This window comes from Stegostoma tigrinum, chromosome 2 (assembly GCF_030684315.1).
Source record: "Stegostoma tigrinum isolate sSteTig4 chromosome 2, sSteTig4.hap1, whole genome shotgun sequence".
Classification (NCBI taxonomy): Eukaryota; Metazoa; Chordata; class Chondrichthyes; order Orectolobiformes; family Stegostomatidae; genus Stegostoma; species Stegostoma tigrinum.
Genome location: NC_081355.1, coordinates 6,484,653 through 6,509,666, shown reverse-complemented (window position 1 = coordinate 6,509,666; position 25,014 = coordinate 6,484,653). Strand labels below are relative to the sequence as shown.

The window sequence follows — 25,014 nt, the reverse complement described above, 5'->3', positions numbered from 1 at the left end:
CACCAAAGGTATGTTCTTGAGGGAGGAGGTAATAGTGAGGGAAGTAATTAGAGATGGCATTGCTGGTGATACTGTGGACTGTATAAATTAAACTTGGATAGCAAAATGAGATAAAAAGGTAGGTTCATTACTAGGATGGGGCTGGAAGAAGGGTTTGGCTTGGTTTGTAAGCGGAAGGTGAAAAATGAGGAAATGGAAGCAACTGAACAGATGGTTCTAAATAGCAATAGAGTACTTTGTGTTCACTTTAAGAGTTGAGGGTGAAGAAGACACATGAGAAGGAATAGTTGGTAGCACAGAAAAGCAGCTATGGTGAACCTTGGCAATGGATAATGGACTGAGCTCTTATATCATAGTCAGAAAAACTGAAATGAATTAGATTAGATTAGATTCCCTACAGTGTGGAAACAGGGCCCAACAATACTATCCTTCTTGGAAAATATACTATAAAATGAAACCACAAACTATGTTAGATGATATTTCCAGGTCACTGAAGCACACTAGTCTAACAGCATAAGTATTTTTGCAAATCGATTTGTTTCTTAGTTCTGTTTCATTCCACCAGCATGGAAATTTACTATGGTATCCTGCTGTTCATTTCTATATCTAAGAATGGCTGACCTTTTTTGACTAATATTCCATTCTTGACTAGTGGCAACTTGGAACATTGAGGAACTGATCTGACCTTGTACACATTGAACGTAAATTTAAGCTATTTAAATAATCTTTACTAATATACATACAGTCTTGCAACAGCCAAAATACTTCATTCAGGCTGTGCTGATTACAGAAATTGTGTCAGAAGGCAACGGCAGTACTGAAATTCTTTGGTATTAGATATCATTCTGGGCATGTGACCGGTCCCTGATCTTCAACAAATGGAACATACGTCTTGTCCTCATTCTGTGTTTCCCACTTTACTCAGTAAACTGACTACTTCAATTTAATGCCTACAGCCTTGGAGGATACTGGTTACAAGAGATAAATCTTGAATTATCCCTTAAAAATAAATAAATTGCTTAAGTGTTTAGGTACTATGCAGGCTGCAAGAGGTCAGCACTTGAGCACGTACACAAATACACTTTATGAATTGCACTGTACACAGAAAAAAAAATTACATCACATAACTACCAGTTACCTGCTTAAAAAAATATTACCTCGAAGTCCAGCAGTGCCCATGTAAGTTTTCTCTTGGTGGTACAACTCTTTCTGTTGCTGGGTGAGTGGTAGAGCTTGCAAGTGGCTGTTGTAATTTGAGCAAAATTGAATTACATGCTCATAAGCTCCTTTCATAAAACAAATCTCTTCTTTGTCCTGAGCAGAGAGAAATTTATGAATGTACAGCTATTATGACACACTTCAATTTTATTAAGGTACACTTTTTTTTTGTTTATTATCTAAAGGAAAGATAAAGCTTCCGTGTCATTATGAATCAAGAAATTAACCTATCAGACAGATTATTTGTGATTTGAGCATTTATAGAAGACTCAATGCAACCTTACTTCAAGAGATAAATGTTTAAAAACTAATTGAAAAATATTTCTGCTGACATGTTATTTGACATGGACTGGGTTCTTGGAATAACGTACAATAGTTTGGTTACTGAGTAAATGCTCACATCAGGGAATATGTTCCCAACCCATTGCTTCAGGCCTGTGCCTTTCTCCAAAAATAAAATGGTGGTAGGTTGCAAGGCATGTCAGCATGTCCCTTCTTGGCAGGCTCACCAAAACTAAATCTGTATAGTTCAGAAAATAATCTATATTTATCAAATAACGCAGTTTCATAGAAGTCCAGAAACCCAGCTGCCAAAGGGCAAAGAACTGCTAACTGAGTCTTCAATGTTTTTTGTTTTTACACAACTCTCATTTGGGCCAGGAGGAGCAGGAGCTCTCTTCGCAGACACTCAGATGTTTGATCTCCCTTCAGCCAATGGTGGCCTTTCCCACCTCCCACTTTACAAATCAGCAAACCTGCTTGGGTCACACCCATTGATCCAACTGCGATTAACCTCAGACAATCCCCAATCCTTGACCTTCCACTGATTTCAACTGCTCGGGACGACTCCCAAATGTTTTTTCTCAATAGTTTTCAAGGCTTGTTGAGGTGCAGTGATAGCATCCCCCCCTTTGATCCAGGAGGCCTGGCTGAGTTAAAGTCCTGAACAAAAACTGAAGTTGCCGGAAAAGCTCAGCAGGTCTGGCAGTAGCTATGAAGAAAAAAAATCAGAGTTAATGTTTTCGCTCTGGGGACACTTCCTCAGGTGTTCTGATTTTTTCTTCACAAATACTGCCTGACCTGCTGCGCTTTTCCAACAACTTCTGTTTTTGTCCCTGATTTACAGCATCTGCAGTTCTTTCATTTTTTTTATTGGGTTAAAGACCTATGTGCTCCAAAGATACGTAATTACATCTCTGAACTGCTTGGCTGAAAATATGTCAATATTTTTCTTGTTCAGTGGCCAGTCAGCCTGCTAATCTGGCTGGGTGCTAGTAGGGTATGGAAAATAGGAATAATCACTAGGTCCTGCTATTAAATTCACCAACAAAATCTCCTGTCAATGGTAATTGAACCTGAATTCCTCTAAAATAATGAATATTTTTTGATGGACACTGCTGTCAGAATTTGACTCTCAAAATTTTGAAGATTTCAGATCAAATCTAAACTGTAAGTTTCATTGAATCCAGAAAAGATTGCAAAAAATAAAACACCAGAATAAAGGGGAAACAAGCACAATTCAGCTTCAGTCTTTACGACAACCAAAACTACAGCACAAGGAAATAACTTGCTTGTTAGTTCAAGCTTACTTTATTGCTAGCATTAGGAAAGAATTTTCACATTATAATTATGGGCTGGGTTTTAGGCTGCAATAAGCCAAATCTACACATATTACATATGTCGATCAATATGGTTAATGGAATAAACTGTTTTCAAGAAAGCACTGCAAGGTTTTCACTCAGTATGGAATTACATTAAACCAGCAAATAACTTGATTCACTGCCTCAACACTTGCATCGGTAAGGGAGAAATAAACAACTGCATTCCAAATGAAAGTATACAATATTGTATCAACAAGTATATACTTTGAAAATTCTTATCACATTATATCACCAAATAAACCAAGCAACACAGTTAAATAGAATGCTTCAAAAATATCCTTGTCCAGTTATTTTCTTTTCTAAAGCTGGAAGAAACCTTTGTTTACATTACTTGGATAAGGAGTAGGAAATATTATATGTGTCAACCTTGGTTCAACAATAGCAGTCTCACCATGGAGAGACACGGAGGACCCACACCAGATTTGAGGACATCATTTTAGTTAGCACCAGAATACAGAGGGACTGCTGCACTATCAGAGGCTATAGCTTTCAGGTGAGATGCAAAATACCTCAATGTCACTAATCAAAGCAACAAAGTGTTTTTCTGATGTCCTGGCACATCTCCACGAACCAACATTACCAGTTAAACTGGTCATTCTCATTTTGTATATTTTTTTAAAAATATTCATGGCATGTCAGTGGGCATTGCTGTCTGTAGGCCAGCATTTACTGCCTATCCCTAGTTCTTCTTGGGAACATGATGGTGGCCTGCCTGCTTGTCTACGGTTGCTGTGTAACCTACATTGCTACAAAAATGTCTGCATTTCAAATGTGTTTCAATGGCTGTGAGGCATTTTCAGATAATGGAAGCGGTGATAAATATAATACAAATTTAAAGTTCTTTATTTATATTTAATGGTCTATCTCTCTCCAACTTAGGTCTCATTACTATAGAATGTTGCAGAGTAAATTTCAAGAAATCTGTAAAATGGACGGAGTACAACAAATGAGTAGTTGTTAACACAAAACTGTTCGAATTATGGAGTGCAACAATTTAATTCTCTTTATAAGGATGCAGAGCGTTTAGGAAAGAACTGCTAGTCATAACAGTTAAAAGTATCTGAACTGCAGGAAGGAGGTCCAAAACATTAAACAACATACATTAAAACTGCCTCCAATGTAGAATGTCAAAAAGTTGATCTTTTAGTACAAAAGGGTGATTAAGTGCTGTCTAGAAAGAAAGTAATGTTTTACCTGCTGAGCTCTGTGCACGCACTTGACAGCCATCCATTTCTGCTCTGAAGTAAATGGATGTTCAGCTCTTCTCACATAATCCTGTTTGAGACCTTCCAAACCCATCTAAGATAGGAAAGAATCAAAATATTAAATCACAAATATCTTTTCTTAGCTGCATAATTATTCGAGCAGCCCTCAGCCGTAATAAAGAAACTGCTTTGCGCTTTCAGCATTTTAATTTTTATTTAAGAGTTACCACTTTGAAAAAACAACAAATGGATTAAAAGAGATATGAATAATCAGACAATGTACTGAAGCTAAACCATGAATGTGCAAAGTATAATTACAGTTAATCCTTATTAATCCAATTCACAATCTGTCACAGTAGATGACTTGACTCAAAACAATCCATATTGTAATGCCCACTGCAGCACTTTGAATATTGAGGTGCAATTATTTATCCTGTGCATATTCAGTTTGCTTTCTACGGCAGCAGAGGTTGATTAGCCCAGTTGGCTGAATGGCTAATTTGTGATGCAGAGTGATGCCAACAGAATGGGTTCAATTCCCATGCCAACTGAGGTGACCATGATGGAATTTCTTTTTCAATTTCTCCCCTTACCTAAGGCATGGTAACCTTCAGGTCAAACCACCACCAGCTACCCTCTCTCATGACAGAGCAGTTCTACAGTGACTTCACCTTAACTTTCTACAATGAATGGTTAATCACTGAAATATACAATATAATAGGCCATTTGACTCATTGCACTACGCTTCGATAGAATTACTGATTATCCTAGTCCCGTTCTCCTAGTTTTATGAGGTCTGTTGAGAAATTAAAAAGGAAAACCTCTTCATCGAAATGTTTCAGTGGTTAAGTGAATCATATAGAGCAGTACCGAGCCATAATCCAAGGCTGCAACTAGTTCAAGCCTTCGTCTATGTTGTTTTAGATATTACAGTCGAGTTCAAATTAAATATAATGCTGTTGGGCAAAACAGTAATCACAGTTCTTAATCCTGAATCTATACCCCCGTAGGGTCTAATCATATGAGGGCATGGAGTCGGTACAGATTTGATCTTAACTATAACGAACCATCTAATTCTTGCTCTAATGCTAACATTTCAATCGTGGGCCTGTTGCAGTCTTCTAGCAAAGCCCAAAGCAAACTGGAGAAGTGCACCTCAACTTCCACTTCAGCAATTCACAACTTTCAGGATTCAACACTGGGTGCAGCAACTTCACAGCATGAACACTAAATTTGTTTATTTCACTCCCAGCTACAACATCAGTTCTCTAGCCTCATTCACTTCCAAAGAAGGTTCAATGGACTTGAAGCATTAACTGTTTCTCTCTTCACAGATGCTACCAGACCTGAAGAATTTCTTCAACACTTTGCTATCGTTCAAATCAAACAGAAATAAGCACTTAGTCAAAACAAGATGCTGCCACATGTGGAAACGTGTCTGAGCAGGGATTGCTACCTCCAAAAAAGGTACAGCAAGAGAAAAGTGTCATAACTTCACAAACTTCCCACAACTAAATGTACATCCCTAATAACTCAGAACAGTTTATGAATGCTTGCAGGAATATTACTAATTTCCATGCCGAAGACACATTATCACAAATCAACTACTGGCAATGAAGCCAAGAAATTGTGTGGCTATGAATAATTTATAACCACAAGCACCAGGGTGAACAACCATCTCAGAATTCTGTTTTGACATTCTGTGTGTGTCATTCTAATTGCACATTCCTGGGCCCTTCTATAGTTCCAGCAGAAGCCTGCTTTTCCATCTCTGGCCAAACCCCAGACCGCCTCCCAATCCCACACGACCTACAATTCTTCGAGTCGAATGCCAAAGTATTCCTTAATTTATTGCTCATGAACTCACTCTGATGAAAACGTGCACTAAACTGAATCAAGCAGTGAAATTAATGTCACTTTTGGGTCTTGACTTCAAGTAAATAACCCTCACGGCAGGTATTCTACAAACCCCCAGACTAAACGGTATTATAAGAAAATTGCTTATGATAATCTCAGAAATTTATCATTTCAATTTGCAATAGTGATAGATGCATAGCATTGATCATTTTTCTGCTTCACAAATTAACACACACTATGTCCTTAAATATCTAATATCAAAGTTAAGTAAAAACAGGAAGTATTGGAAATACTCAGCAAGTCTGGCGCCACCTGTCAGAAAAGAAACTGATTTAATATTTGGAGTACGATTTGATCCTTCAAAGAATCAAACACTTTAAAAGCTCATATTTAGAATTAAAACTAATTTGTAATTATTTATTTAAAATGGACTTTTATAGCATCCAGATTAAGTACTCTATTTTCTTTGGCAAGATATTCACCTACTTACTTAGTTAAAAACTTCCTAATTCATTTGGTATCTGGGATGTTTATTCTCCTTAATAATGTTCTGAGATATGAAATATAATGATCAATACAATGTGCTTATGCAACATTTGCAAGATCAAAGCAAAAAAAAAGTTGGATTGATGGCTTGCTTGTTTCCAAACAAGTGCATCATTGGCATAGAAATTGTATTCATTAAAGCACTCCAATAAGTAAAAAGTATTTGACCGTTAAATCAATAAATTTTAAATTTTTAAAACAGTCTGGTCTATATGAAAATGAAATAAATCAAACCTTATAGATAATAATGGATACTGAATTAAAAATAGAATGCCTGATGCAAATGCACATTATCCAACAAGTTATTTCTGTAATAGTATTTTTTTACAATTTTGAACTATTACTTCAGTAAGTAGAACCAGAATTTTGCAATCTGTTTAAGCAGTTTCATCAGGGAAGCAACGGCCTAGTGGTATTATCGCTGGACTGTTAATCCAGAGACCCAGCTAAAGTTCTGGGAACCTGGGTTCAAATCCCACCATGGCAGATGGTAGAATTTGAGTTCAATAAATATCTGGAATTAGGAGACTAATGATGACCATGAATCCATTGCCGATTGTCAGAAAAACCCATCTCGTTCACTAATGCCCTTTAGGGAAGGAAACTACCATCCTTACCTCGTCTGGCCTGCATGTGACTCCAGGCCCACAGCAATGTGACTGACTCTTAACCGCCATCTGGGCAATTAGGGATGGGTAATAAATGCTGCCTTGTCAGCAATGCCCTCATCGCGTGAATGAATAAAGGAACTTAACCTCAGTGACATAAATGGGCATCCCTACTATGTCATCACAGTTTCCATAATCTGAAAACTGCTACTGGGGCACAGTGAAATAAAAACATACATACATCATATATGATGGATTCCAGTCTTAACTGGGATTGTGGTCACCTTACAACAACAACTTATTTATCATCATCGCAAGGCATTATTTGACAATTTAATACTGAGTCACACATGGAGATATTAGGGCTGATGGCCAGAGCCCAAACAGTTAGGTTTTAATGAGCATCTGTAAGGCATACAGAGGCAGAGAGATTTGGGAAAAGAATTCTAGAGATTAAGGCATTGACTGTGAAAGCCGCACCAAACAATATTACGCTAATTAAAACTGGAGATGCCCAAAGAGCCAGTTGATGAGGGTCGAGCTGTGGATGTGGTGTATATGGACTTCAGTAAGGCATTTGATAAGGTTCCCCATGGTAGGCTCATTCAGAAGGTCAGGAGGAATGGGATACAGGGGAACTTAGCTGCTTGGATACAGAATTGGCTGGCCAACAGAAGACAGCGAGTGGTAGTAGAAGGAAAATATTCTGCCTGGAAGTCAGTGGTGAGTGGGGTTCCACAGGGCTCTGTCCTTGGGCCTCTACTGTTTGTAATTTTTATTAATGACTTGGATGAGGGGATTGAAGGATGGGTCAGCAAGTTTGCAGACGACACAAAGGTCGGAGGTGTCGTTGACAGTGTAGAGGGCTGTTGTAGGCTGCAGCGGGACATTGACAGGATGCAGAGATGGGCTGAGAGGTGGCAGATGGAGTTCAACCTGGATAAATGCGAGGTGATGCATTTTGGAAGGTCGAATTTGAAAGCTGAGTACAGGATTAAGGATAGGATTCTTGGCAGTGTGGAGGAACAGAGGGATCTTGGTGTGCAGATACATAGATCCCTTAAAATGGCCACCCAAGTGGACAGGGGTGTTAAGAAAGCATATGGTGTTTTGGCTTTCATTAACAGGGGGATTGAGTTTAAGAGTCGTGAGATCTTGTTGCAGCTCTATAAAACTTTGGTTAGACCGCACTTGGAATACTGCGTCCAGTTCTGGGCGCCCTATTATAGGAAAGATGTGGATGCTTTGGAGGGGGTTCAGAGGTGGTTTACCAGGATGCTGCCTGGACTGGAGGGCTTATCTTATGAAGAGAGGTTGACTGAGCTCGGTCTCTTTTCATTGGAGAAAAGGAGGAGGAGAGGGGACCTAATTGAGGTATACAAGATAATGAGAGGCATAGATGGAGTTGATAGCCAGAGACTATTTCCCAGGGCAGAAATGGCTAGCACGAGGGGTCATAGTTTTAAGCTGGTTGGTGGAAAGTATAGAGGGGATGTCAGAGGCAGGTTCTTTACGCAGAGAGTTGTGAGAGCATGGAATGCGTTGCCAGCAGCAGTTGTGGAAGCAAGGTCATTGGGGTCATTTAAGAGACTGCTGGACATGTATATGGTCACAGAAATTTGAGGGTGCATACATGAGGATCAATGGTCGGCACAACATTGTGGGCTGAAGGGCCTGTTCTGTTCTATGTTCTATGTTCTAAATAAAACAGCTGAGAGATGTTGTACTATTGTAAAGCTGGAGGGGATATAGGCAAGTGTGGGGATGAGAATTTTGAGATTCAGGAGTTGTGTTTAGTTCGGAGCCAATGTAGAAAGCACAAAGATAATGGACAAACGGGATTTTTCAGGCAAAACTTGCTTAACCATCTTCTTGATACTTCATTTATTTAACATCTAAATTAGACATTTATCATTTAGAGAAGATTAAACCATTCCAGACATGTCCTTATACAAAAACAAAACGTTGCAAACGCTGGAAATCTGAAACAAAAAAAGAAATGCTCAGCAGATCATCAACCTAAAATGCTCACTTTGTTCCTCTTTCCCATAGATACTGCCAAATAGCTGAGTATTTCTAACTTCTTCTATTTGTACTGCAAATAATCCCTTGTTGAAGCGAAGAATTAAAGAATGGCAATTAATATTCTGCATAATGCCACAACAAGTCAGCATTTCCTCAAACATTCACCTTCATTGCAAGAGCAATCAAAGCTCCCTCAGTTGGCTGTCCCATCAGTGTGTCATTTTGAATAACGGCATCATTACATACACAGCCAGCCTGCAAAAATAAAATTGCTTACATAACTATGCTGTAGATATCTTCACAATAAAAGAAATAGAAAATTAACGTCAAAAGTATTGAAAAGTACAAATTATGCAACACATTTATTCAGAATTTTTAAACAGATGTGTTGACAATCCCGTACCTCCACAATTTTAGTTATTGGTGATTTAGAGAATCCATGAATTACTTCGCCATCCATAATAACCTCTCCATATCTATTGTAGCCAACACCAGTAACCTGCAATTGAAATAAAACAGAATAGCTAGAGAAAACAAGAATGCTTCATTTGATAAGAGATTAAACAAATTTCACAAAATCCACACACAATGCACATTTTCTCACAAGCATTATTTACATGAGTACAAGTTTAGCTAAGCCTCATAGCCACTTCAAGAAAAGTGCAATCAATGAACATTGAGAACCAAAACCTTGTAAGTTAGTTTAAAGCGATGATGATGAAGGGTCTAGGCCCGAAACATCAGCTTTTGTGCTCCTGGGATGCTGCTTGGCCTGCTGTGTTCATCCAGCCTCACATTTTATTAAATTAGTTTAAATGCTCGTTTACAAGATCCTGTTATCTTACCATTAAAGATCTTGAAAGATTCCAAGACAAGACAGTTCAACTTAAAAAGATTGCAGAAATCATTTAAACTTTAATTACACATCAATTTCTAAATATTAAAATGAACAATCTCAAAAGTTGCATGAGATTTCTGCTGCAACCATGAATGCTTACTCTAACAAAATAAGTATAGAATTAGGTTTCTGATATTCAGTTGGGTCTCTTACAACATCAAGGGTATCCTGTATAAGTGAGTCTATTTACTGCTTCACGTAAACTACAAATCACAGTATTTTTAATGCAGCATATCGATCATAACATCTAATGGGTAACTCCCAATTCTGTATTTCCATGTTAAGTTCACAAATCAAAATATCTATGAACTTTGGATTATGCTGCCACAGGATTGGTTCATTGAGAAACACACAGAAACATACAGAAACATTGTTGTAGGTCCTCATTATATTCTGTGCACGTCACCAAGTACCAATTTCAAGATGCACTGAAATATTTCTCACCTCAGCATGTTGTCCATCTGAAGTATAAATGTGAGTCACTGTCATTTCATTCTTTGTTAGTGTTCCTGTTTTATCAGAGCATATTACATTGCAACAACCTAAGAATGCAAACTAGTTTAGGATAGGGATAAAATAAATTGCATGTAGCAAATACAATGTTTTACCAGTGATTACATTTTAAAAAAACTAGCATTTTAGTAGCCTTATTCCACAATGACCTATCATTAATATATTCACATCAAATCAAGTCCTCAATCACCTGATATTTATGCTGTAACAACTTTATTACGCAGAAAGTCTCAAACAAAAAATTATAACAGTATATCTCTACTTAAGTTCAATGTAATTCCTTTTTACCAAGAGTTTCCACGATTGGGAGCTTCTTCACAATCGCTCTCTTCTTTACCATTCTCATCACACCAAGGGCTAGTGTTACTGTCACTACAATGGGCAAACCTTCTGGAATAGCAGCAACAGCCAAACTAAAATAAATAGGCAAATAAAAATAGCTATAGATACCAATAATAGTTGATTATAAAAGTATTTGATAAAGACGAAACATGAAGTAAAGTTTGCCATAACAGTATTGTATGCTAAGATCTAGTCACAAATTATTCAAATGCCGTTCACCATGTTCTGCTTTACTAGGTACTAAAAGGAACTGAAAAATAAAGGATGGTAGTCTATTGTTGAATGAGCAGCTTCTATTTTGAATAAATGTCTCCATCCGAGTCTTTTCAATTCCTTTTATTATAATCTGCTAAATAGTAAAGATTGAGTTAGCTTTTGTCGAAACTCATTGAAAAATCAGTAGGACAGAAAGTGAAAGGAGGAAAATATAAACTTAGTTTTAGGGTTTTTACTTTCCTACTTATTTCCTTCCCCAATACATTTCTCCTAAAAAACAGAATTCAAAGCAGTATATTATCCCATTGTGCAGTGGAAATTAGAAAAACCCACTCCCAGTAATTTAATTGACATCTTATACAACGATCATCAGCACTGGGGCAAAATATTCAAGGCTGAAGCTGTGCCCACCTAGCACCTTCAGTAGAGGTGAACTGGAGAATGATTAAAGACATTAGCATTTTGTTTGTTATTCTTATCTCAAAAACACCCACAAAAGAGAATAACTACTACACCCATAGCAATTTTGCTGCTATTCAACATCCAACATGCAGGTGCTGGCAATTTGCCAGAGCAAATAAAAATGACTTGGCTCAGTGATATCATTCATGTCTCATTTAGAAGATTAAACATTCAAGATCCATTCTAAAGAACTTGGCACGTGAATTAGGCACATTTTCAGTGTATAAGGTGTGGTTGGCTTTCAAAGAGTCATAAAATTGAGACTCTGTGTGCACTCTCAGGTAGTATTATGTGAGAAATGACTGGGAATCCTCCAGGTATTTTAGTCAATATGTAACTCCACCATCAAAAACTTGGGCTTTACCTCATCACTGGTTGAGGAACTGTGTGTGCAAATTACGGTATTTCTACATTACAATACTACTTAATGGATGTAAAACAATTCTAATGGCATGAAAGCAATGGAATTTCAAGTTATTTTTCATATTTTATCTCTACTGCCACGTGCTGTCTGCTTCAAATGTTTATCTGCTTTTTCATCCAAAAGACACTTCACGCACCTCACACCAATAGTGAACATGTCAAGAATATGTTTCCCCTGTAGCCAGCCAACTAGCATAATAACACCTGCAAAAAGCAAAATACGTCACATTTAGTCAGCTATCATAATGCTGTTGTTAAAAAATTCTGAAACATGTATCTTATTAGCCTTTAAGCACTTAAACATTAAATTAAATTTTTAGCAAGAACTTGCACATAATTTGATCCAAGGTTAAAACAATTTATTTACTAACACTGGTCTATGAATGACTTGTATTTCTACAGTGGTCTTCACATGTCAGAACAGGACTCAACACTGGAAGACAAAATAGTAGATACTGAGCCGGAAGAGAGAAGAAAAAAAAGAGGCCAGGAAGAAAACGAAAAGCAGGCCAAACAAAGATTTCAAGCATTTGAATGCTCTGGTGAAAGATCATGAACCTGAAATTTCAACTCCGTTTCTCCCTCCATAGATGCAGCAGGTCACAGTATTTCCACCATTTTTCTGCATTTACTTCAGAACACTACCGTACACAGTATTTTGCTATTGTTATGGAAAGGGATTTTAAGTTATTCTTTTGAAATGCATGGAAAATAGATAACAAGACACAACGAGGTACAGCATCTACAGGACTTAAGTGCATTGACTGAACAAACAAATTAACACCGTACAGCCAAGGTGATGAAGATGAGGGGACAATGTAAGGGGAGTGAAGGATATGTAGGAGGGCAGTGACAGCAAGAACTGTCAAAAGAACTGTGAAGCCATGGAGAATTTTAAAAAGACAAAAATTCTGAAGCATCAAGGGGAGCCAGTGAAACTTGGCAAGGTGGACAGGTTAGGGGAGAGGTTTTTCAAGGTATCAAAATTTGTATGAGGACATGATCTGCAAATAGATTCAAATGTACTTTTCCCCAAATGATTGCAAATCTGAAGTCTTAACAGTGAATGTGTTTTATATTTTAGAGAAATGCTAGTTTGTGAAATACTTTAAAAATCCACTGAGATATGATCTTAAAGTCACAATTTATCACAATTACATTCTAAACTTCACACAGCATTCGACATGCATTGCTGTGCATCATCAAATGTTATGCCCTTATGAGATTAACATTTATATGTATGGTAGAACCAGAAAACATATGAATGCCTGCGGAGTATGATTCAAAATTTCAATTACAACACTGACCACCATCCATAAATGACAAATATTCAACCAGTCCATTTGTAGTCATAAAACATATGCTAGTGGCTCTCACAACATATCTGAACTCTTTTTTTGAAAGTTACTCTTCCTTTTACAACATAAAAAAGCCACATATTTCTTTCCAGTAAGCCATTCCAATTTGAAAAGAAATAGCTTCTGGGTGTTTATTGCAGGCTTGCAGTATCACAGTCTTTTTAAGGAGCTTATAACGAGCTCACAGTGCATGCACAGCATCCAGATGTTGTTCATTCTATATTTATTGAAGACTTTGAAGACAAACCTGTGAGTAACATGAATGAACGTGACAGACCTTCAACAAATAGCATCTTAATTTGCAAATTTTGAAATCAGCATCTAAATTTCAAGTGGAGAACTGATAAATTTGAACAGCACAGTAAGTCTTGTATGCAATAGGAAATATTAGATGATCACATGAGACGATGGCTGATTATGTGAGGGCAAAAGAGGGTGTTTAATAACTGCTAAAATCTGTACAGTATCGGCTCACCTCTAAGAACTTAAACAAAAAAACCAAAGAACTGCGGATGCTGGAAATCAGAAACAAAATCTGTTTCTCTTTCAATGAGATTAAATACTTGATTATTAACTTAGCCATTCTACAATGGTTTTTGCTTTGTGGTATTATTGATAAAAACCAAGGGCAGCAGCACGGTGGCTCAGGGGTTAGTACTGCTGCTTCACAGCACCAGGAACCCGGGTTCGATTCCACTCTCAGATGATTGTCTGTGTGGAGTATGCACTTTCTCCCAATGTCTTTGCGGGTTTCCTCCAGGTATTCCGGATTCCTCCCACAGTCCAAAGGTGTACAGGCCAGGTGGATTGGCCATGCTAAATTTCCCATAGTGCTCAGGGATGCGTAGATTAGGGGGATGCTCGGAGGTCGGTGTGGACTTGTTGGGCCAAAGGGCCTGTTTCCACACTGTAGGGATTCTATGATTTAAAGGAAATAACATTTTAAAATGTTTCCAAAATTCAAGGCTTACTTTATAGCTTTTAACATATGCAGTCAAACTGCTGTATTTTTCTTTCATTTAAATTAATGGTTTTATTTCTCATTCCATGTTGCAGTTTAGTAGGCGACACTTGGAAAATCCCATGGTAGGACAAAATAGACCTTGACACATCAATTTCAAACTGACGATTTTAAATAAAAATTCTTTTTCTTACCTATAATGCCAAAAGAATACAATGAAAGTTGTTTTCCTAGCAGGTCCATGCTTTTCTGTAGTGGTGTTTTAGGAGCCTCAAGTAGTAAACAAATCAGAAATATAAGTCAATACTTTGAACAGTAATATGCTCCATTAAGGCCAATAATATCTGTATTTCAAAATAGTTTCCTTCACAATCTCCCTTTCAATCTCCTATCCAATCACAGCAATCCCCAATGTAACAGCACAGGGGAAAATGGCAAAAATATTTCTGGTTGAACCTCTGCTATATGGAAGAGGTGTCAAGTGATGATGAAACACTTCTATATTGAAAGGAAATGCAAGATCAGGTGAAGTGTGAGCTCATCTGATACCTCTCCCAGCTGCAATAGTTCCCTTGTTCTTCAGCTGGATGGAGTTTAACAGGCAGAAGGCATTAAAATGTTGCCATAAGAATGTTACCAAAACTTCCAAGTGAAAGGATTTCTGCTAGTCAGATAACCCGAAAAGTAAGCAGATTTGTTCACCCTATGGAAATTCCAGCACACTCAAATAGTTATGTACCTTGTCACATTAATAACTTTACAAAATATAGGTCATTTCATAGCAAGTGAAGTAGAGGAGTGAGCCTCTCCGCCAATCAATAAAATCACGGCTAATCTGCAACCTAACATCATATATCTAGCTTTGACCAGTTAACATTAAAACATTTGGTTTAATGTAATTCTAGCAGGTTCAGATTTTTCACTTTGTAATTTAATCACTGAAACCAAGGTTGTAGCAAACTTTGTCTTAATTGGAGTCTTATGAACTGGCACTCTGGATTTATGCTATAAGTACAATAGTGCTTTGTATAACATCTGCAATACATTGTTATTACTTAGTGCGTGTTTTTAGATAAGTTATATGGACTCTTGATCAACTAGAATATTTGATCAACCAAACACTCCTGGTCCCATAGGTGTCAGTTTATTTAAAGTTTGATGTATCTTGTAAATTTATGCAGCACTCTTTCCAAGCCATTTGATCCTTCTACAGAATCTAGAGCTACAGGAGCAACCATCCCAACACCCACAAACAAAGCTGCATTAGAACATTATTCCAACGAGCCACCGCGCACTGCAGCATAGAGGAACTACGAACAGCAGAAGAAAATCACCTATACAGCGTATTCAAAAAGAATGGGTACCCAATGAACACAGTCCGCCGATTTCTCAGCAACAAACCCAAAACAGACAAAGCGGGCCCAGAAACCATAACCACTCTCCCCTACATCAAAGACATTTACGAAATGACTGCCAGACTACTCGGACCTCTTGGCATCAGGGTAGCCCACAAACCCACCAACACAGCAGCTAATGAACTTAAAAGACCCTATACAGACAACAAGCAAAACGAACGTCATCTACAAAATACCTTGCAAGAACTGTGACAAACACTACATTGGACAAACAGGCAGAAAGCTAGCCACCAGGATACATGAACATCAACTAGCCACAAAGCGACATGACCCACTATCACTCGTATCCTTACATACAGATGAGGAAGGACATCACTTTGATTGGGACAACACATCCATCCTAGGACAAGCCAAACAGAGACACACAAGAGAATTCCTAGAGGCATGGCATTCCAACCGGAACTCCATCAACAAACACATTGACTTGGAGCCAATCTACCATCCTCTGAGAAAAAGAACAGGGAATGATATCACCAATGCAGGAAATGACATCACCAACCCAAGGAAGCCTAACCAGATAAATAGAAAGCGCGACATAACACCAGCGCTTCGTCAGAGGCTCACTGATGATGTTACCTAGAATGGTGACGAAACGTCTGAAAACTAACCTTCCAGCTCAGCGAGCAAACTCACATCCAGAACCTCAACCTGAGCTACAAATCTTCTCAAAACTCACTACCTCAATTAGATCTCCTCTCATTCTTCAAGCTCCAGAGTACAAACCTAAATTGCTCAATCTCTCTTTGTATGTCAAACCCCCAAACTCTGGAATCAATCTAACTGAACTCCTCTGAACTGCCTCCAATACAGCCATATCCCTCATCAAGTAAGGGATCCAAAATTGCACGGAATATTGCAGGTGATTATTCAACTTCAGTGTTCAATGTGAAGATTTAAGAACTTAGTCTGTGGTATAGAATTTACTGAGATGGCAGTTGCAAAGGTTTAAGCCAAGACGTAAAAATGAGTCAATATGGAGGTCAATTTATGATGTGACACTCTTGATGAAACAAACATCCGTTGAAGTACGTCTATTGTGTAGGAATTCATCAACCTTAAGAATCTTATTATTGCAAACATTAGCCTTTGATGCCAGAAAATACAAGTTCTCAGCCAATAGTCTTGAAGGCATATATGTGTGAAACTATCATTATCACTTATACCTTCACAAATTAGGTCCTGAGTTATTCTTTAAAAAAAACCTTAGTATCACAATGTATAAACTTCAACTATAACAAATAATATAAAAATGATTAATACAAGCACTTACCTCTTCAGCTTGCATCATTTTAAAAACCTCACCAAATTCAGAATTTTCTCCTGTCCCTATAACAATACCCTTAAAAAAGCAAATATTAGATTTTGTAAGTAATTTCTACGTAACATTATATGTAATAATGCATTTCAGATGTTTGTCATTCAAGAAGGCATGCAAAATTTGGTATTACATTCAGGGAAATTATAGTTTAAAATATTCAATTGTTAGCTACACAGCATTGCTCTAAAGTGTTCTTACTTAAAAAAAATTAACCAAGACCAACTGATCAAACCACGCTCCTTCAGTTTCGTGCTTAAGACTGCAATTGACAGATTATCTTAAAATTACCTTAGCCCTGCCACATCTAACCAATGTGCCCATGAAAGCAATATTGTTTCTAGATGTGAGGTCACCATTTGTAGCTGATGGCTGTGGAATTGTTGATTTTGTACACGGGGAGGTCTCCCCTGTGAGGCTTGATTCATCAATGGAAATGTCGACAACCTTAAAAAAAAGGACATCGATTTATTAAAATACAAAGTTCTTTAAGTTCCCAGAAAATGTTCTTTGATATTCTACTTACAGGTCTTCACAGCTCTGGCACAAAATTTCATTGCGCATAGAATCACAACTGAGCCTAGTACTCTCCTTACACAATGTCTTTCTATGCAGACTTCTAAATAAGATTTCTAACCACCTAAATTAATTTAATCTAACACAGTGTTTCACCAGACACACACATTCCACTATTTTCATTGTCAACTTTATACCTTTCTGAACTTTTGCTTACACCTGAAACTTACAAATGCATGACAGAGACCAGATAATATCCTGGCAATGAGCTTCTGATGTTGTTTTATGTGGACATAATTAAGGCTAAAACATACAAAAGCAAACCTCAGCAATGACAAGCAACAATGCTCAGATGTGATCTCTTTGCACACACCGATTGGAACTCATTCACACACATTTAGATCTGAATTATAAATGTTTTCAAAAATCTCAAATCAGATTGAAAACTAACACTGCAGAATACTAAGAAGCATATTTCCCCTTTATTAGCATCAGACCATTTTGTTTGAAGTTTTTGAAAATAAAACTACTTTTTTCATAGTGATATTCATTAGTCTAAAAATCGAAAGCTAGTTTAACACAGTACTTCAGATTTTGCAACAGTATATTAATATTTAAAACATGTTGGTTAATTCCTCTAGGCAATCATTTGGTCAGTCTAAATTTAATCTGCTTGAATGCTCATACCACTGAAGACAAACTATAATCGCACAAGTAGGTCACCCATCATTTTCTCACTGAAGCAGAAAATGAAAAAGAAATCCCTCATGAACTCAGCAGAATGAAACCAGGCTGACAAATTATTAAACTACCTTCAGCTAGAAATGTTTGCATAGCCCAGTTTTTGCAGTTATGACTCCATAATATGTCAATTTTGTGGATGGAAGATTGACTTGCTTTCAGAAAACACAGTTTGCATAAACTGTTCTATTCTTATTGGGCAAATGGGTTTGGAGGAGTCCAGAAGGCATCAGTGCTGGGGCCTCAATGTTTTGCAATTTACATCAGTAACTTAGATGAGGGGAGTGAAACAATGGTCACGAAACTTGTAGATGGTACCAAGGTAGGTCAGAACTACACTGTGAAGATGACACAAGGAAGCTGCTGACTGATAAAGAGAGGTTGCGTGAAGGGACAAAAATCTGGCAGATGGAGTATAGTGTAGGGAAATGCTAAGTTTTTAGTTTTGCAGCAAGATTGGAAAAGTAAACAATTATTTAAATGAAATCACAAGGTAGAGAGGAATTTGGGTGCTCTAATGCTGTGTCACAGAAGGTTAATGTGCAAGTACAATGGAACACTAATCTTTATTATAAAAGAAATTAAGTAAGGATGTTCTACTTCAGTTATAAAGGGTACTGATAGGACTACATCTTTAATGAGTGCAGTTTTGGTCTCCTTATTTAAGGACTGTAATTCTAAAATGCATTGCAAATGGCAATGCATTGGAAACTGTTCAGATGTAGTTTACTAGATTGAAACCTGGAATGAGTGGATTGTCTTGAGAGTAGGTTGGACATGTTTTTGCTGGAAGTCAAGGGATAACTTGATTGAAGGGGAGAAATTTCTGAATGATCTTTCCAGGTTCCATGTAGAGAGGAGGGTTGTGCAACTTTGACATTCTGCCTCAGAAAATGCAGGAAGTGAGACCATTTAATATTTGTAAAGTAGATAGATTCTTGATCTACAAGTGAATCAAAGGATGTTGAGGGTAGATAGGAACAGAATATGAAATACAAACAGAACAACCACAATAGTATTGAATGACAAAGCAAGCTCAAAGGGCCAAATGGTCTACTTCTACGCCTATTTTCTATATTATTTAACCCACAATGCACCTTTGGTGTTTTAACTTTGCTCATTTCGTTTGTTAAAGGTTGCAGGTCTCTCTATTAGAAGTAAAAGGATAAAAAGCTGCTACAGACTGACTAATCATCAACATTTTCTGTTTTGTGAGCCCTCTCTAACACACGTTACAATGTGATCACAAGTTCAGGTGAACACTTACACCAAGTAATAACTACAATGTAAAAGCAGCACCGATGTGCAACAAAATAGCAAAGATTAAGAGCAAGATAACAAAGTGTGAAGCTGGATGAACACAGCAGGCCAAGCAGCCTCTCAGGAGCACAGAAGCTGACGTTTCGGGCCTAGACCCTTCATAATCTGATGAAGGGTCTAGGCCCGAAACGTCAGCTTTTGTGCTCCTGAGATGCTGCTTGGCCTGCTGTGTTTATCTGCTTCACACTTTGTTATCTTGGATTCTCCAGCATCTGCAGTTCCCATTATTTCCAAGATTAAGAGCAAGTTAGCTGGCTTTATAAAGAGAAACAATAAAGTAATGTTTACAGCTGTATCCCTTCACTGTAATGAAACAAGAGATAATTTAGTAATTTAGTACCATTTGGACAAATGGAGAGAAAAAAAAGGAAGAAATAGCATGTACATTAATTACTGATACATAATGGAGAAACAAGCCTGGGGCACAGGAAACAAGGCTGGCCAACTTTGTTGGGTGAGGGTGGAGGGAGAGTGATGGAATATCAAGAAAATCCACCAAAAATGATAATCTTGACCCATTGTATAAGGACATAACACAGGCCCATGAAAATAAAATCAGTAAGAGAAACGGGAAGACACCAGAAAGAAAAATAAAATTAAAAAAAAGAAACAAACAAGCATCCCACAGTCTTCATTCTGAGTTCTGTGGAGGGATCATTCTCTCCAGGAGATCCCTGTCCACACTTTCACCATCTGCACACTTTGCTGACATAGACATGTGTTACTGTACATCAAGAATGTGAATGCAGAATGCAGGGTTAATGGCAGGATTCTGGGCAGTGTGGAAGAACAGAGGAATCTTGGGGTCCACATCCACAGATCCCTCAAAGTTGCGACCCAAGTTGATAGGGTTGTAAAGAAGGCATATGGTGTGTTGGCTTTCATTGGCAGGGGAATTGAGTGGATAGCCAGAGACTTTTCCCCTGGGCGGAAATGACTATTATGAGGAGATGTAATTTTAAAGGTGACTGAGTAAGGTATAGGGGAGATGTCAGAGATAGGTTCATCACACAGAGCGGTGGGTATGTGGAATGCACTGCTGGCAGTGCTAGTGGAGTCAGATACTTTGCAGCCTTTTAAGCAACTCTTGGATAGGCACATGGAGGATAGGGTATTCAAGGTAGAATGATCTAAGTAGAATATTAGGTCGGCACAACATCGTGGGCCAAAGGGCCTGTACTGTTCTATGTTCTAAAGATGCAACGCCTGGTTAGGGCCTTCACACACATTCATCCTCCAAAGCTCTAGACATTCCAGGTGGTACAGAAATTACATACATAAATCTGAGTATTATATTTGCTGTTTAAACATGAGGCCAAACATAAATAAAGAGAAAATTTTACCAAGTGTTGCTTTTCCTATTGCAAATTGCCCTCAACTCCCTGTGGTTTACAATATAATGACCTCTTCCAATCCCATTCTGATTTCTCCATCTCATCTTACAGTGTTGCAACCTGCACAATACAAGCTTAGGAACAAATTTTAATTCTGTATTCTGGTCTGAATCTTAATTTTAGTTTCATTGTCTATTTTCTTCACAAAACAGTGCTGATAAAAGGGGATATGATAATAGTATTAATTAGAATAAAGTGCTGATGTTTTGATTTTTTAACTATCATCTCTGGAGGTTGGTGGACCCACAGTGGATTTTCCAGAGACTCCCAGTTATCATTTCTTTGTTGCAGCACTTTAATTTATTTTGAAATACTTTCTCCATTCCTGTTGAGCTGATGAACAGGCTTAACCATTGCAAACAAGTTCAGCTTCCTGAAATAACTCCACAGAGGCCGGTATCCTGTCATCAAGTCGCACTTCATTTACTCATGTTCACATTTGACACTGGTCCAGCTTCCTCAGAGCCAGGTCTCAGTGAACAGAACCTCTAACACTCCTGTTTATATGTCAGCCAGGGCTCCCCAATTGGAGCAGTTAGCCTGATCCAATCAGGGAACTCGCTTGCAATGAGGTCCACCTGACTGACCTCACTGCAATCACTATATCACTCTCCGAGTCTTGGGATGTCAGCCTGTTCCTTTTCTTGTAGCTTCTCCTGGGGCCTTTATGCACAAAGTTTAGTTCCTCCAATACAGCCTCAGATATAAGCAGCATGTACGAGATCATAGTCCACCTCATGTACCAGGAGAGTTTCAGACGAAATCCATCCTTTTCAGGTGGCAAAGGTGTTGAAGCTGCAAGAGCTACCTTGCCCACCTCGGATTCTAGACAAGGTGTAAAGGGGAGAACCCATGGGCTCTGAAAGCCTTTCTGGCTGTTCCAAGGGGCTGGCTATGTTTTGCTCCTGCCTTGTTTGCAGGTTTTCAGCTTTCATGTGGTCCACAAGCTTGTTCAGGATTGTGTCACCTACCCGAACATTGCAAGTCACGGGACTTGACCTCACGTCAACCATGCCTCTTACCCATGCAGGGCCATATCCATTGTTTCGACACTGAACTTCATGTTCTGAAGTAAACTGTCTCTCTCACTTAGAGAAGTCGTGTCTAGCATTTGTGTGCCAGATTCCATTTCACCCTCCCCCTTAGATCTGGGGATATTAAGTTTAAGGAGGTGTGGAGTCTTCCCCCTCTATGAGCAACTCTGTTGGAGCTTTCCCTTGCATGAGTTGGGAGGGGTCCAATTATCAAACAGGAACTGGAATAGTTTGGTATCGAGTGAAGCTATGGATTGGTTCTTTAAACCTGCCTTCAAAGTCTGGACTGCTCTTTCCACCAGATCATTGGTCAATGGATGGTAATGGAGCCATCCTCGTATGCCAAAAGCAATTCGAGTTTAGGAAATATTCGAATTCCTTGCCAGTAAAAGATGAACTATTGTCTGTAACCAACACTTCTGAGAACGCACGCATTGCAAAAGATGCTTGCAGCATTTCTACTGTTGTCAGCGTTTGATGAATGAATTCATGTCTAACCATTTTGAGTTGGCATCCACAATGACTAAGAACATTGAGCCCAAGAAAGGGCTGGGACAGTCGAGGCATAACCGAGTCCAGCGTTTACTTGGCCATTCCCACAAATAATCGGGGGGTGCTGCTGGTGGTAAACTTTGTCTTTGTTGGCATTCTGAGCACTGTCCCACTAATCTGGTCATGTCTGTATCCAATTATGTCTCAGTGCCAGAACATCTCGCCAACATCTTGATTTCGTACACCCTTGAATGAACCTGGAGGTGGTCAGCCAATGTCTGGCAGCAACCTTCGCTCAGAACAATCATTTCTGCTCCCCATAATAAAATACTGTCTTCTACGGTGATCAGGTCTTGGTCAGTCAGAAAGGTTTCAAATCTGGTTGTGATGACACTTTTGTTTTGTCTATTACCACCAGAAGAGATAGTGGAGGCATTAGGGTGATCTTTCAGGAATCACTGGAGTTAGAGAGGGTTCCACAGGACTGGAAAATGACTAATTTCCATTTAAGAAGGGAGTGAGGCAATAGATGGGAAATTATAGGCCAATTAGCCTGACCTCAGTCATTGATAAGACTTTGGATTTCATTGTGAAGGATGAGATTTCTGAGTACTTGGAAGTGCATGATAAAATAGGGCAAAGTCAGCAGGATTTCATCAAGGGGAGGTCATGTTTGACAAATCCATTAGAATTCTTTCAGGTGGTAATGAGCGGTTTAGACAAAGGAGAGACAATGGCTGTTATCTACTTATCTTCCAGAAGGCCTTTGATAAGGTGGTGCCCAGGAGGTCACTGAGTAAGACAAGGGCCCATAGTGTTAAATGCAAAGGTACTAGCATGGATCGAAGGTTGTTTTCTGCCAGACAGCCAGGGAGTGGAGATAAAAGAGTGTTTCTCAGGATGACAGCCAGTGGCTATTGGAATTTTGCAAGGGTCAGTATTGGGACCCCAACTCTCTACTTTATACGTTAATGGTCTCGATGAAGGAACTGAGGGCATTCTGGCTAGATTTGTACAATACAAGGTGGAGGGGTAGATAGTATTGAGGAGGCAGGGAGGCCGCAGAAGGATTCTGACAGGTTAGGAGAGTGGAAAAGAAGTGGCAGATAGAACACAATATGGGAAAGTGTGACATCATGTACTTTGATAGGAAGATTACAGGCGTAGACAATTTTCTAGATGGTAAGAAAATTCAGAAATCTGAAATCAGAAATCCCTAAAAAAGGGACTTGGAAAACCAGTCCAGGATTCTCATAAGGCTAACTTGCAGGTTGAATTAGCAGTTAGGAAGGCTGCTGCAATGTTGGCATTTATTTCAAAAGGACTAGAATTTAAAAGCGGGGATGTACTGCTGAAGCTTTATAAGGCTTTGATCAGACCACATTTGGAATATTAGGAGCAATTTTGGGCCCCATATTTTAGGAAGGATGTACTGGTCCGGGAACAGGTACAGAAAAGATCATGAGATGGCCCCAGGAACGAAAGGCTTAACATAAAGAATATTTAAGGACTCTGGGTATCTACACGGAGTTCAGAAGAATGAGGCAGGATCTAAGTGAAATTTATGCTGGAGACATCAGTGAGGCCTCCGATGAAGCGATGTTATTCTACTCCGCTTGGAATTTATACTGTCTGGTACGTTATGGTGAGGACTGTCATTTCCGGTTTTGATCTGAATGGGTTTATGTATGGCATCCAATTCTAAAGATGTCTGAGGTAACCCATAGAAGCAGGGGGAGTTTGTACCTTCTGGTAACATGCTAAAAGCTGCCAGACAATGGGAAAACCTTTGACAACTGACTGAGCTCCACATGCGAATTACTTCACTTCCTCCACAAATGCCTCAGGAACCAGGTACTTCCCCGCTGGACTGCCTAAAGTCCATAAACCAGACATCCCACTCAGACCCATTGTTTCACTACCAGGCACATCTTCACACAAACTGGCCAAGGGTCTACAACAGCAATTGAAACACCCAGCAGACAGATCATCTCATTCTATCTGCTCGACTCAAGATTTCCTCAATACCCTCAAGGACGGAAAAATCAGCAATGAGATTATGGCATCCTTTGATGTCACAGCTTTATTCACATCTGTTGACATCCCACTAGCCAAAGAAACAGTGGCCACATTACGAGAGGAAACAGCAACACAGGCCAGCAAGGACCGTCAGCAAGGACAACATACTTAAATTACTAGACCTTTGCCTCACCACACACTTTGTCTTTAATGGTCAAATATACAAACAGATCAGTGGCACACAATGGGGTCACCCATCTCAGGACTCATCACAGAAGCTGTCATGCAAAGACTCAAGCACACCATCCACCCCACATTCAACCTAAGCTGTGGATCTGGTTTGTAGACGAAGCATTTGTCATTATTAAACACAACAAATTAGAAGAGACCCACCATCTCATCAACAGCATATTCACAGGGATTAAATTCACAAGAAGAGGAGGGAACAACAATCAACTTCTCTGTTTCTGGATGT

The 25,014-nt window shown here is 38.7% G+C and overlaps 1 protein-coding gene across 2 annotated transcripts in view; it reads right to left on the bottom strand.

Annotated features, from left to right (window-relative positions):
* Positions 1–25,014, bottom strand: part of atp2c1 (ATPase secretory pathway Ca2+ transporting 1) — a 109,303-nt gene that overhangs the window by 27,630 nt on the left and 56,659 nt on the right. For both annotated transcript variants that reach the window (XM_048560236.2, XM_048560245.2), the window contains 10 exons: positions 17,315–17,470; positions 16,979–17,047; positions 14,488–14,563; positions 12,112–12,178; positions 10,820–10,944; positions 10,463–10,560; positions 9,524–9,619; positions 9,286–9,375; positions 4,074–4,178; positions 1,158–1,314 (listed from right to left, as the gene is read on the bottom strand). In XM_048560236.2, coding sequence (XP_048416193.1) covers positions 1,158–1,314; positions 4,074–4,178; positions 9,286–9,375; positions 9,524–9,619; positions 10,463–10,560; positions 10,820–10,944; positions 12,112–12,178; positions 14,488–14,563; positions 16,979–17,047; positions 17,315–17,470 — 1,039 coding nt within the window. The remainder of the gene's footprint in view (positions 1–1,157; positions 1,315–4,073; positions 4,179–9,285; positions 9,376–9,523; positions 9,620–10,462; positions 10,561–10,819; positions 10,945–12,111; positions 12,179–14,487; positions 14,564–16,978; positions 17,048–17,314; positions 17,471–25,014) is intronic.